The sequence below is a fragment of the Pterocles gutturalis genome, unplaced genomic scaffold, assembly GCF_000699245.1.
Source record: "Pterocles gutturalis isolate BGI_N339 unplaced genomic scaffold, ASM69924v1 scaffold5802, whole genome shotgun sequence".
NCBI lineage: Eukaryota > Metazoa > Chordata > Aves > Pterocliformes > Pteroclidae > Pterocles > Pterocles gutturalis.
Window position 1 is genome coordinate 45,497 of NW_010107795.1, and position 15,025 is coordinate 60,521.

General features: G+C 36.5%; 1 protein-coding gene across 1 annotated transcript; it reads right to left on the reverse strand.

The window, feature by feature from the left end:
* Nucleotides 1–4,500: 4,500 nt before the first annotated feature.
* Nucleotides 4,501–14,825, reverse strand: NUP50 (nucleoporin 50kDa). Its single transcript, XM_010072359.1, has 7 exons — nucleotides 14,752–14,825; nucleotides 13,525–13,608; nucleotides 11,331–11,526; nucleotides 9,379–10,041; nucleotides 8,304–8,382; nucleotides 7,111–7,229; nucleotides 4,501–4,915 (listed from the first exon to the last, which is right to left on the reverse strand). Exons 1-7 carry the CDS (start codon nucleotides 14,818–14,820, stop codon nucleotides 4,713–4,715), a joined length of 1,413 nt encoding a protein of 470 aa, XP_010070661.1. The 5' UTR covers nucleotides 14,821–14,825; the 3' UTR covers nucleotides 4,501–4,712.
* Nucleotides 14,826–15,025: the final 200 nt, after the last annotated feature.

Genomic DNA, 15,025 nt, shown 5'->3' on the forward strand with positions numbered 1-15,025 from the left:
GCATCCTTAAAACTGCAACATAGGCTCTTGGTTTTCCCAATCATTTTAATTGTGGGGGTGATGACAGGGGGTTGTCTAGATAATCGTTGCTAACCAACAGTCGTATCCTCATGTAAGAAGTAGCTCCCATTTGTGAGCATGAAGTGTTTAGCTCCAGAACTATAGAGAATTAAGGTAGGGCTAAAACAGCACGATAGTGGCTAATAGCAGAAAGTACATTTGGGTGGCAGGTGCTCTCATAGTCTCGGCAGTTCCTGGTGCATTGGAAAGATGATCGACACTTTTCATAACAAGTCTGTCTTGATTTTTTTTTTTTTCCCCTATTTGCCAAACTGTCACAAACCAATGAAGAGTAGAATCCTATTGTAGCCAGGCTTTAGGGTAGCATTTTAGGCTAGATCTGAAAATATGTTCTACATATGTCATCAGGCAAACACAGGTTACTTTTGCTCTTAAATCTTTCAGTATTCCAAGAGGAGAGATTTTTAGAGGTCGATCTCTAAAGTCATTCTCTTAGCATGTTAAGAACTAGTTTTTCTCTCTCTTGTCGAAGGCAGCCCCAGCTCCTCTCTTTGAGCTGATTCAGCTCACCGAGCTTGTAAGAAGAAAGCATTTTTGCTGAACTGGCTCTTAGCAATGTGACAGGTTTCAAAGCTGGCTTGAGGAAGGGGAGGACACTGCTTTTTAGCAGCAGGAAGGTTATGCGTGGGATTGTCTAGGGAGGAGTTCCCCTGCAAGCAACTGATTGTAAAATTCATTTTATTAATGCAGTGTTATACAGTCAAAGTGAAAAGGATACACAAGAGACACTTATCTCCCATTCATTTATTCACATTTTCCATAGATTTTTTTGTACACTGCCTTAATGTATTAGAACTAATGAAAACATTATTACAAGGTATGTGAAATTTCAGTATCCACTGAAAAATTCAGAGCAGTTTGAAATCTATTAACAATTAACAGATCGTCACATTCAGCATTTTCATTTGATTTATACTAGCTCATGCCACTTTAAATTGTTTCATGTCAGTTAATTTCTGCACACAGGCACCAGCTACAAAATTTTAGCAAATGCAAATAAGTTAAGGCATCAGAAAGAAAGTCTTTAAGGACATTTTAAATGTTAACAGTGCTGCAAAGGGAGCTGAACTGAAGTTCTTAATAGTAAAGCGTACCTCCTAATTGGTTTACGTTCTACAACATATTCATTTGAACTGTAAATTTAATTTAAACTTTCCCATCCATCAACCAAAAGAGATTATAGGAACACGCTGTTGTGTTCCCAAATAGAAAATTTTGTTATCAAAAAAGCCCCGCATATAGCAATTTAATATTTTAAAATAAAATTCAAAACAACTGTAATAATCTCCCTTACAAATTATTCAGAGAATTAAAAGAAGCAAATCTTCATTTTATATCTTTTGGGGAGGTGAGATGGAAAGGAAAGCTTTCTAAGCAGATGAAACTTCAAAATTAGAGCAGAAGGAAGAATGCATGCCGTAAGATACTCCAACACCTATGTACAGCTGAAACAGTGAAGGCATTAACTCAAATTAAGGAGGAAACGTGCATCTTTTACATCTGGCATCTGATATCCAGCTAAGTATCTACCAAGATACAAAAAAAGTTGGAATTCTGATCAAAATTCCTTCCTTGTGCAGCATGTGGTACTTTGTTATGAAGGCATTAGTATATTGATTTCTATGCTCTCCACTAACTTCTGCTTTTAACTCATTTTAGGCCTTTATTTCTATGTAATAATCTGTGGCTTCTTACAGTATTTATGTATTATAATATTTCTTAGCTAGAAACTGAAGCATCATGGAAAATTTGTTTTTGTAACAGTACCAGAGAAGGGTTGTGCTTTATAACTGAACACCAACTGAACACTTTTTACAAGTGTATGACTTGCTTTTTCCTGCTTCATAGTCCAGATAATTGCAGGGTCATTATGAATGATGCTGATTAAAATATCTAATTTTGCAGTAAAATTCTTCCCTGTTCTTTTAGGGACAACTTTCCCCAGGTAAAGTGTTTAAAATTGTAAGTTTATGCATATATTTGACATTCTAATTCACACGAGATTCCAACTGTATACCTTCCCCTACCATTACTGATAAATATGCGCATTGCTAAAGAATTAAGGTGACTCATCTCAATTACTCTTTCCTACAGCTAGTAGAAAATATTACTTGCTACCATGGATATCATAAGGTTTAATTTTTCCAACACTATTTATTATTATTCTATTTATTTTTCCTTACACTCTATGCTCAGCCTCAGAACATCCTCCCTTGAAAACATGACAAGAGCTGCGCTAGCCATTATTCAATTTGCCAGCTTTAGAATTGTGCCAAGTATGTGCATGCAAAACCCCAAAACTGCCTCAATTTGGAGGCAAATCATAGGGATACATAGAAAGTTCAGTTTGTCTCTTACTCGTTCAAGTTAATTGGTCCACATTTCAATGGATGAGGAAACAGTTATATATCCATGAGCTTTTAGAAGTAAACCAACACAAACCCAAGACCATTGATACAATCCGTACAGAGATGCTCCTCAAGTGAGATGTGTAACAAATCTGCTCACTACATCCAGCACTCTAGCCCATAAACCTTTTGGCATGGGGACATGTTTAAGACACTACAGTCAAAAGACAAATGCAAAATTATTTCAGCCCTTGGGCATTAAACCTGAGCCTGTAATAAACTCTCAGGCAATGTTCTGCTTTTCATTCATACACAATTAACACGCATGCCTTCAGCTTTTGGCCTCCAATTTTGGGTATCAGCAAGACTTTTTTTTTTTTTTTATAAAAAGCACGTTATTTTGAGGAAAGTAATGTCACTTTTAATGGTTAAGTATTGAGTCAGGTGCAAAAAAAAAAAAGGCACCAGTTTATATTTCAAATAATATTTGAAACTGTCTATGCTTCCTTTACACTTGAGTATTAAAAATGGAATTCCTGTGACCTCAGTGTAGCTGAAATGTGAGAAAAGGCCTTTGTTTATGAACTTTGGTCAAGAGGGCTACAGCTCTTACACAGTTTTTCCTCCTTTTAACTTTGTTAAGGAGGGGGGGGAAGGCCATAACCTGACTTGTGCAGTGAATGAGGACTAAAGGCAGCCATTTGTCCCCCCCCACTGGCAGGCAAGATGTGCTGCATCTAGTCAAAGGGTGCTACTACTTTTTCCCCCATCCATCGGATGCCACTATTGTGGATTTCCAGGTCCCCTGTGAGAATTGCATCATGCACTCCTTTTTTTTTTTTAAAGAATGGAATTTAATTTTTTTTTTCCTCTGTGCTGCATCAGCCAGAGACAGGTTGGCATGTTTCTTCCACCTCCACAGAGCTGGTCAGTGTGACAGATTAGAGAGCAGTTCAAGTTTAATATTGACATTTAGCTCTTGGATAATTTCCAGAGCTGGAAGGGAAGCAGAAGAACAATTATCAGGGAAGGAGTTTCCATAAAACAAGATTAGAAAAAGGATTAAATAACCAAACAACATCTGATAAAGTTGAGATGGAAACTGAGAACAGAATGATGTTCTGATCCACAAATTATTGCCACATGGTTAATTTTATCACAGCTGAAAACTAAGTTATAGATTAACCCAGTGCTCCCTCCTTCGGTGACAGAAAACTTGTTCTAAAGCTGCAAACTACTGCTTTACTTAATGTAATGCAGTAAAGCACTGTAGTTTTACCACATGGGAAAAATAATTACTGACACACACATTTATGCATGTATTTCTTGGTAATGGCCAGAGGCAATATAAAGATTTATAAAAATCCTGAAATTTGTCTGTGGAGATCTTCAGAAAAGTACTAGCAGCCGGACAAGTACATTTACAACTCTGCCTCTGCTAGGTTTCCGTTTTAGCCCAAAGGACTAGGGAAGAATACTCGGGAGGGACCACAATGGAAGCGCAGCCCTTTGCCTCTGACTTGGCAGAAGTCAGCAAATGCCAGCTCTGCTGTGGTCCAAGATAAACAGTCTTCCAGTTGTCTGCTTGTACTATTGCACATCATTAGCTTGTTGCTACAGTAAGAACAGAACTGACAGTTCTTCTCTAACAAACACTACTGTCAACAAGACTACACAAGCAAATTATCTTTTAAATATCTGGAGATGCAGTCTCTGAGTCCCAAAAGTACACGAGTCTGTAAGAGTTAAGACACAGTACAATATATAATACCCTTGTTGTTGGTGTACATTGTCGTCAGCAAGTTTGAAAAATTAGTCTCACCAGAATATGACAGACCAATTAAAATTAAAAATCTGGAGTCTAGAAACAGTTTCAACAGTTAAACTTCAACGTCCTCCCTTCTCAAAACAGGAGGTTGTTGCATTGCACAGCAGTCTGTGAGGAAGGTCTGGTACCACATTTTTGTACTCTGATTTCAGTCCATTTGGTCAAATCAACTGGTGTTAAAAACATATGCTTTCATTTAAATCAGTGTGTTTTATCCAGAAGAGGTCCTGCATGTAGATATTGAAAAATGAGGGAGCACAGTCCAACACTTGTGTTCTATTAAAGCTTTTATTAGCTAGCTTAACTTTTCCTCACAGAATTTTTCCAGACAGTTTTCCTGTAACAGTTGTTAATATCAGAGTAAAGAGTTAAGTGTTCAAGTGAAGTTATGGAAGAAAAAAACAGCAGCAGCAGCAGTTTGGCAATAATTCCTCATATCACTGACTGCAACTTATTTAAGCCTCCTTTTTCTCCAGTAAGATTTTGTGCAACTCATCTGCATCCTCACTTGTTTTCACCCTTATTAACATAGTGACAGGAACAGTTGGATTCTTCTCATCAATCGGTGGATTAGGAACACAAACTATAAGAACATTGTTTTTTCCCGTTCTTGTACATGGCATCTTGGGTGGAATTAGAACATTCAACAGTATGTTTCCTGTAAATGAAGAGGAAAAAAATGACGATTAGCAATTTTTCAGCTTTTAGTGCAATACAGATGTTAGTATACTTACTAAAAAGGGATTTAAGTTTGTGTTTGGAAGGAAGGCAATTCAGAAGTGTCATATATACTTCTTACTTAAGCATCTGCTCACGGCCACTGTTCTCACAGATTTCTTTCCTCATTAGGAATGAGGAAATCTCTGAAAATACTCTGTCCTCCTTTTTTAAAGGGAGGAGTCTGAAGAACATCAAATGATAGTAGGGACACGCAGGAAAAAGGGAAGGGGGCAAGGGAGAAGCAGCAAATGAGGAATCAAGTCACAGTGCTTAGTTTATGCATATGCAAGTTACTCATTCTTCAAGCACACTTCATAAGCAGAAGCAAAAAGTTAGCTTTAACACGCATACAGACATGTTAATCTAAAATTGGACAAAATATAGTAGAGTAAGTACTTTGTATCCTCAAACTGTACAACATCTGATGTGGTCTACCACTGCTTTACTAGCAACAGCTCTACATCAACTCATTAAATTATGGATTGAATTTGAGAGCTTCGGTATTAGTGGTCTATTAAAACAGTTGCAAACAAACTCAGATCTGCTTCCACAGAAGATGCACACATTTTGTAAACCTGGTAAATAGGTCAGAACACAGTAGTAGTATTTAGGGAAATGTCAGTCTTCTCCTTCCTTTCCAGTTCAGTTTTTCAACACAGTGAGATTTTAGGAAAGGATTATAGCACTGTGTGAAGATAGCAAAAAGGAAAGTGTGCATCACTATGACTGCAGCAGCTTCTAGAAACCAATGCTTGGAAACACCAAGCTGAAATGTCATAGTGTATGAGCTCAAGAAAAAGGAAATATTTTCTAATACATCACCTCAGATGAAGGTAGAGGGAATGTAAATGAACACCATGAAAACTAGCATCAGCTGAGTGAAAATCAAGATTTGTGTTAAAGAGTAGTTAACTTGGAGAAATCAAGTTTTCATTGCTCTATTCAACACATACAAATACCCAAGGAAATGCTGAAAGCACTGACAACTCTGCCATACAGCTGCCTTCAGCTTTATTGCTAAGAACTGCCCTTCATCTGGCAAACCTTGTCTCCACTGAAAGTTAATGACTGAGAAGTGACAAAGACAGGAGGCCCAATCTCACTAGGTATTTGGAAACTGCTCCTAATGGGCCTGCAGAGACTTCATACAGACCTGCTAGAGTGCATTATAAACTGAAAGTGAGGTAAGATTTACTAATGGCCTACAGTTCAGCACGGCTTTAGGCCTCAGGTCTTCTATAAGCATAATATTTATTCTATTTTTTGGAAGTTGTCAAGTGCATGTGAACCCCACATGCAAGCTTGTTGAAATTTGGCACTGAAGTGTTGCAAAGTTTCTCAACAATGAATATCAAAACATTGATTGGCACAGTTGGAATGTGTAAACACTCTTCAGCCAGAACATTACACTTTAAAAATGTTAATACATGAAGTCCCCCTAACTTCTAAAAGCAAAGAAACGGTTGGGCTTTTTTCTTCTTTAATTAGCTGGATGTGTTAACAGTCATCTCAAAAGATATTCTCAGGAACTTTCACACTACAGGTTACTCTAATTCTGTGGAGTCAACCTACCATTTGTGATAGAAAAACCCCACAGTTCGACAGTTAGGACTTCAGCATGGATTTTAAGAGCAATGCATGTACCAAAATCCTGCATGCCTCATTGCCTGATCTATATGCTCCCCTTTACCCTCAAGTACATGGATGTCTGCCCGTATGGACAACTATTTACATATTCAGGATGAATTGCAGACAAATGACAGTTGGCCTGCATCTGGGCACAAAATTTGTTCCTCTTCATTCATCACATCCAATACATATATACTTCATTGTGGATCTTAAACCATACTTCAAAGCCACTCAACAAGTCAGGGATGGAGAAAAGCTATTAAAAAGAAGGGGGGAATACCCAAACATACACCATAACCTTTTACTTCCTTGCACTGCTTTGTGTGCACTATTTTGCAATATTCATTAGAGTCCTCCAATTGCTTGTTCAATACTTGAAATTATTTTAAAAAAATAGTAGAAAGTTTTTCACTAATCACGTCCATTATGCTGTGTAACAAAAAGATCCTAATGCTTAGCACGGAATTTCAGATCAAAACTTGCAACTAGAAGAAATTTACTTACCTAAATTGGTATCCGCTCGGACTAAGAGTTGAGTTTTTTCATTTCCTGCTGGTTTTAAATGTAATGTTCCTAGACCTTTTTCTTTAAATTCATTTTCCTTTTTGTAGAACAGTTTGCATCTATGGAAAAAAAAAAAAAAAAACCAACACACCTCCACCTTGTTTGTGCAGATATGTAGAGATTAAATACAAAGATATCTCCCAAATACACACGCACACATATATATGTATACATCTGACTCACAGTAAGCCAATAGTTTAGCAATAATCAGGAGTTAACATGCGTGAGTAGCATAAATCTTTATATTCTTCTTTACCTTGTTTCATGTGCTAACAGATAGTACTTCCAGTTTAAAAAGAGAAAGTTTATTTTTTTCAGTATTGAAATGACAAACTTATTAATTTCAGGGAAAAGTAAAATGCACAGCAACCTGTACTCAGGGTCTATCAGGAGCAGTAACTGTAAGCTACTGTTTAAAAACAGTAATTACAAAACCGTAAGAACTTATTGTATCATTCTGAAGTTACAATAGGACTTTTACATAAAATTTAAAAACATTTTAAAGTGAAGCTCTGATAAACCTACATTCTTCATAAATTAGCATGTACCTTCTTTCAGATAAAGCAAATTACTTTTTGTAGAAGGACAACTTCTGTGGTGTTAAGCAGACACACAATTACTTGGACTACTGAACATGCTTTGAAAAACTACTTCTCGTAGAGTTAGTCTCATTTTGAACTTAAAAGTACAACTTGTTCGCTCCTTCATACAACAATCAGCATTTTCCAACTGCGGAAAGTTATTTTAGGCTATGCAAATAGCTGAGCACCTGACTGATTTTTCAGAAGTACAGGATGTTATTTCTGTGGTACAAGCCCTAAAATTTAAACATACAAAACCTTATGAAGACAGAAACATCTTCATTTGTAAAAAAAATGATCACAAGTACAACACAAACTAGCTAGTGCTGTGTTCAAGATATGTAAGAATTTTAGTAAGATCTTACACATTTTTGTCTGTAATTAACTTTTTTACAAGCGGAACTTCATATTCTATGTGGCTTCCTAATAAGCTTTATTAACTAGGAAGTTAAGACCATATACATCATTAATTATGCAATGCAGTAGTGAAGAACAGCGATATGTGGGTATGAATTGTATTCTCCCTTACTATTCCAAGTTAAAATAACTTACTTCTTTGAGTAGAAAGCATCATCCTCTTTTATTTCATTAACAATGACTTTTGGTGGCTCTTCTTCCTCTTCTTCTCCTCCTTTAAATAAAAAGTTTTAATACATTAATGTTGTGAGCATGTAATCCGGAAGGTATTTTTTGGCATTGTATTAGAACTAGCTTATGCATGCTGTATTTTGACATATATGTGTGGCCTGCCAATGATTGCCAAAATACATTTAAGTCAATATAAGCTCTGAAGCAGCTTCACTTACAGAAAAAGGTCTTACTTTCTTTTCATTCAGCCACACCCCTCATGCAACTTTACGCTCATCTTCAGTTTAAATGGGACGAAAACACCCAACCCCCACCAAACTATCAAAACCAAAAATAAAAAACCTAACAAGTCCAACTTAAGTCAAAACCTTTTGTTGGGGAAAACAGTTGTAACACTAAAGAACAGTCTCCATAAATGGGCCCAAGTAAAGCATAATAAATACTTCCAACAGCCAGGTTTCCTTTGGGGGAAGGGAATTACTTGCAGGAATGACAGCCAAGAGACAGTGGCAGGATTATGCCTTTTCAGCCCCTCAACTGCTAGAATTTCTGTCAGCTTACTGCATCCAGCTTACATAAGTAGCAAAGTGTCAAAAGTAGTATGTAACTTTATCGTCCTTACAGTCTGTTAAGTAAGATGTATGAAATTGTTCTGTATCTTATGTGTTTTACTGAGGGGATCTCTTGATAAACCTATTGGGAAAAGCAGCAGGATTGAGATGTCCTGCAGGCTTACAGATAAACCTACCGGTTGCTTTAAATTTCATCATTTCAAGTCTTGTATTCAGCTAAAGGATTATACTCTACTACAGAAAGCATAAATCTGACAGAAATACATAGGTTTTGATAACCATATAATTTTAGTGTTAAACAGCATGCAAAACTGAGTTATTTCCAGATTAGTGGTATAGTTTTGCACTTTCAAATTCAAGAACAATTATGATCTAGTTCAACTTGGTATTATTTCATCTTTGCAGTATTCCTAAGTCACATACATTCACAGCTGACGATCAAAATCATAATTTTAAATAGAATTTACCTTTATCATCACTATTGCCACTTCCTGTCTGAGCTTCCAATACATTGGTGGATACTGCAGTGACAAACTTAGCCTGGTTTGTGTCTTTCCCAAACAAACCTGAATTCCCAGGAGAAAATGAGAAACTACTAAGTGTTCCTGAACCAAGGGAACCCAAAACAGAACTGTCGACACTCTTGCCAAAATTAAATGAGACGGTCGATGTAGCTCCTAATGATGGGTCTTTTTTTTCTGGTGCAGCTTCAGGTTTTTTGTCCAAGGTATCCTCAGTTTTGCTGTTGTTGAACAAAAATGTTGATCCTTGCTGTAGCTTTGAACTCCCAAATGTAGAAACAGACTGAGAGCCAGGTGTCTTGTTGCTTTCGTTTTCAGAGCCACTATCACTACTGCTTCCATGTTGCTGTTCAATATTTGCTAAATACTTTTCATAGTCTCTAAAGATGGGTGTCAGGTCACATAGTGGGTTTGCATTGACATGCTTAACTATCCAGTCACGCACAGAACAGTTTAAAGCTGCTAACTGTTTGTGATAAGCACTCGAGCTACAAACTTTACTCTGAGCGTAGCCAGATGAGGATGGTTGACTGCCACCATTGGCTTTTGGGCTTGCAGCCTTTTTCTCAGCAAATGCAGCAGCAGTAGGACCATTTGACATTGTGGATCCTATTAGTAGAAAAACATGTTTTAGAACATTTTTTTTCCCAGAAAGCAGAGATCTTATAAAAGCCTAACTAACGTTATCAATATTTCTTTATCAAATCACTCATTCCTGCTCAGTTGTGTACCTTTTCTTGGATCACAACACTCTGTACCAGATACTGTGGTACAAGTAAACAGACAATGATGTGGAACAGACCTAAGCTCACTAAGTTTAGAAAATGAAGTTAGTTCAGGGATAGACAAAGTAGATGGAGCACGCAGTTGTACAGGAAAAAAAAAAATCTTGTACAGAATAACATTTAAAAAAAAAAAAAGTTTTGTATCTCACCAAGCCCCCCAAAATCTAAATTCAAGCTTTACCAAGCTGTAACAGTTATTAAAACAAAACATTATCTCTTGCTACCTGTGCTTTAAAAAAAACTCTGAACACACTAGCCCATGATTTTGCACGTTTTTGAGTGGTTTCCATTTAAAAACCATAATAAGCAAATTAAGAAAATCCTCATTAAACAGATTTTAAGTTTCTCCTAATTTAGTTAAGCTCACTGAAATCTAAGTTATTCTAAACTTCAAATTCCACCATTTCTATTCTGTGGCATACTGACTCTAAAACACTGGCACGGTTAACATTTCTGCATCTCCAACACAAAGGGATGGAACTAATATTCTTCAGGGACTACAGAAGCATGAGACTAGAGTTAGACTTGCCAAAATATTTCAAGTGTCTTAAAATGTACGTATAAATGTAAAACATAAAATTCTAGTAAGACTGTTAGCAACATAAGATGTACAGGGAAAAAAGCTTAAGACTTTATCTATGCAGCATATATTTACCAAGAACTACAAAAAATACAGAAACAGGACCTTAAAAAAAAAATCATACAAAGAAACTGCAGTCTTACTAAACTGACATTTTGCATTAGCTTTTTTTAAAATTAAATTCTGAGAATTGGGACAATTGTTTAACTGGAACACGTTACCAGCTGTTTTATACTATTTGCAGAGTGCCTTATAACAACGTCTTCCATTCCTATTTGTGCCTATAAAGCTTTTACCTCCAGTATTAGGTCAAATACAAATTTAGTTCCTCCCTCTTAAAACTGCATGCATTTGATAACTTGTACCTCCATCAGTCTAAAATCTTTTTAAGAAATCTTACAAAGAGGAATAAAGTCTCAAAACCTTAAAACAGAACTACAGGATTGTTTGAATTTTTTTTTTCATTATTAAAATAACCTACAGATCTTACGGCTGAATTTGTTGATAAGTATGTATGCTTATTTAAAACTTACCAAATGCTGATTGTGTTTCAGAAGTGGTCTTTAAACTGCTGAAAGAAGGAGTGCTAGAGACACTACTGCTTCCATTAGGCAGCCCTTCTAAAGGCTTTATTCCTGCACCATTACCAAATCCACTGAAGCCACCTCCTCCTTTTCCAGAAGGCAATATAAAGCCTTTAAACCCTTTAAAAGCTCCTCCACTTTCAGACTGGGGAGAGAGGGAAGGGGCAGGAAAAAAAGAAAGAAAAAGAGTTACATACATGTCCTCCACAAAAATCCTATCCCCACCTGATATTCCATTTATTTTACCCTGGTTCAGTGTGTCATTTCGTGCATTATTAGGGTCAGCTCTGTAAACAAAGCTAATAGCTTCCTTATGACACATATTGCTACTATTTTTAAAGGACTTGGATGTTTGCTATGAAAATAAACTAGATACAGGAAGTGGATACAGAAGAGCTGTTGTAACGTTTAAGTGATTTACCCAAAATATTCCACTGTGACTGATGGGAGAAGCAAAGATAGACTGTACTTGATAATATAATATGTATGCTTTTTGCAACCTTTTCATTACCTGGTTCTGAACACTGTCTTTACAACCATATTATTTAATTGTTTTAAAACATACATGTGATTAACACGCAAATAGGCACTGCCACTTTTAGGTACTACGTATGTCTTTTGAGGAAACAAGCACTTATTACTTGAAGTGGACTTTCAATGTCTCTGGAAAGCCATCAGAGGAAAAGGAGAATTGCTTCTGAGTTGCATCTGCTTTTGCCACTAAAGAAATACCAAAACTTACCAATTTTCGGTTCTATTCCAGTACCTGGCCTTGTGGGTATGGGCTCTTTTTGTTTCCCTTTGTGCTTTACCTTTTCCAGTGCAGTCCTCTGTTTCTCATTTCTAGGTAGCTATTTATTCTGTTTCTCTTTGATCAGTCCTACATACCTCTCTCTCTGGACATCCAAGTTAAACTGCAGTCTTTTTCTTTGCAGCATTCTGCTTGCTCCATTTAGGAACATCAACAAATGTTGAGTTTACCTTTTTGTAAGTATTTCACAAGTTTCTCATGCAACCTCAGCTGTCCTGCCATCTCTTCTGCTTTTTTTGACTTTGCCCAGCCTATCCTAGCTCTTCTCCCAGCTTTGATCTAACAGCTGACTCCCAGCCTCCTGAGTATTTCTCCTACAATCATCAGGTCCCCTTTCTCAGCCAGTTCTGTTTTTCCCCATTCCATTTGCCCCTGAAGCCCTCCTGTTCAAGTTGTGGTTTATTTCTTGTATCACCTCTTCCCAGTACAGTCCTTTAATTAACTGCATTCTCTAACACATTTGTGGTTAAAACTACTATAGGCCAAAATGGGACACACTGGACAGCTTCCTCATTTACACTGCTTGGACAGCAGAAGGAAAATAAAAGCACAGGAGAAAACTATCTAGCCCCTAATTGTGCCTAGTCCCATTCAATCCAAAAGCAACTTGAGTGACAGGTAAAGTTTCTGTCTTATTTCTAACACAGTGCATGCCCCTTGAAAGAATGTTTCATAGAAAGATAATATATGACAAAGCATCCGTCAGGGACTTTTGAAAGGATTAAAATTTGGTTGGACTGGGTTAATGCTTTCACAGGCACTAAACCTGTTAACAAAGGCCAATTTCCTTTCAATTTTCAATTTGTTACAGCAAAGAGTAGGTGGCACTAAAGCTCTTCACAGAAAAAAAAAGTAGCAGCATTCTTAAAAAAAAGACACCTTTTACATTCTCATATCAGCTTAGTATTTTGGTTTTTACTTATTTAGCATCTGCCTGAGACATCTCCCAGCCCTTCAGTATGGTTAACTAGTAACTTTCCTTTTCCAGGCTTCCATCTCTGCAAAGAATGAAACCGGAGCAGCTCCAATGCTATTTTACCCATCTACAGAACTATGACACTGTGTCTGAAACATTCTGCATTTATACTTCTAAAATACACATCTCTCTTCACCCAATCAATACTAGTATTACCCATTTTCATTCTAACCTTATTCTTGCTATGGAACAGTAAGCAAAAATAAATCTGCATGTATGAGCTGACTAGATGATACCTTGCAAATGATAACTTTATACAGTATTATTACAAGCCCAAGTAAGTAAAAACCTGAGCACGGATGTCATATTTTGCAACTGAGTCAAACTATAACACTAATGCTCAGTGATTACATTACCTCTGATGCAACATTTCGTCGCTTTGCTTTTTTAATAGCTCTGTTCTTCAGGACTTCTTCGCTAGCTACCGAGAATGTTCCCACCTTTAAGAAGAAGTTATGGAATCATTAGTGAAATTTTTTGAATACATAAAGTCATCATAGTCTGAGGAGATGTCTGAGCTCAGCTTTTGAACAGAACTGTAACACTTCTCCCTAACAAATAAGGAAAAATGTGAAAAAAAAAAAAACAAAACACAAAACTGAGAGTACTGAGATTAGCTTGCTAGCTACTGGGACAATTAGTTGATACTTCTAAAACTCTGTCTGTCTTGTTCTACATTTCCCTTTGTGCAATCTCAATTTTATTATGACAAATAATTGAAATAAATTTTTTTTTTATTGCACTGTTACAATCCAGTTTGGAGAAGATACATTGAGAAGAACGCTCTCAGTCAATCTCCAGCAGTCTCCTGTGGTTCAAGTATTAGCAAAGGCAATTGATGACTAATTACTAGCCCATCATAAATGAGGAAATTAAGTTTTCTTATACTAAAATTTCTGAAAAAGTACTTAGCGTTTTCTTTCTCATTTTATAGTCTTAAACATTTAATACTTTTAGTAGCACAGAAGCTAGCACAGTTTGTTTAGAGAGAATACATAAGCCATGAATGTATATGAGATATTAAGCATGAAAGTCTCTTTTTACAATCAGATTAAATGTATCATCTGACTGTTTGCTTAATTCCTCTGGCTGTGTAGGGACATTCAGCTAAGCAGTCCAAATTAACATTTCTGAAATTAACTATAACTGACCTTATTTAAAAAAAAAAAGGCCAGGGGACATGAAGAAAATTTATCTAGACTGTGCTACGTCAGTAAAGCCTAGAGTCAACTATCTCAAGAAATCAAAACCATTTTTCTTGTGAACTCAATAAATACTCAAACGTTTGAGACGTTCAAAAGCATTATGCATTTTAACAAGTTTGGGGTTCCCTTTAGAAATGTAAAGTTCCTCTCCCCTAAGCAGCTGATGTAATTTTAACTGTTAGAAGCTGCTCTGCCATATGGTCTGTATATATTGGAAGCTTTATTAAAAAAAAAAAAATCACTTAACATAAAATTATCTTTAACTGCTACACTTTTAACAATGTTACTGTACATTTCACCCACACGATAAATAGCACATGCAAATAACTACACGGTTACCTGCAGAGGTGGGCCAGAGAGTAATCTAATATATCTTACCTCCTCAGCTTCATCCTCCTGATCCCAGTTTCTGTCAGTCAGTTCCTTCTCTGCAATTCTCTTTGCCATTTTTCCACACCTGTGTGGGGAAAAAAAATACATAGAATCAGTTGCACAGAAATTTAAATTCTAAGCAACAGTGGTCTTCAATTTGTATTACTTAGAACAAGCAATGGAAATCAGAGTTCATAGGGAAGTAAGGCAAAATTGGAATGACAGTTGAAACAAAGTTCTTTTAACTTTTAACAGCAGTTGAGATTAAAGTTGTGGTGAT

What these genes read in the sequence shown, in the direction of transcription:
- NUP50 (XM_010072359.1), bottom strand. Translation starts at nt 14,820, where the DNA reads ATGGCAAAGAGAATTGCAGAGAAGGAACTGACTGACAGAAACTGGGAT. An exon ending in GACGAAATGTTGCATCAGAG is followed by an intron (nt 11,527 to 13,524) that starts GTAATGTAATCA and finishes CTCTCTCCCCAG; the next exon opens with TCTGAAAGTGGAGGAGCTTT. An exon ending in GATGCTTTCTACTCAAAGAA is followed by an intron (nt 7,230 to 8,303) that starts GTAAGTTATTTT and finishes TTTTTTCCATAG; the next exon opens with ATGCAAACTGTTCTACAAAA.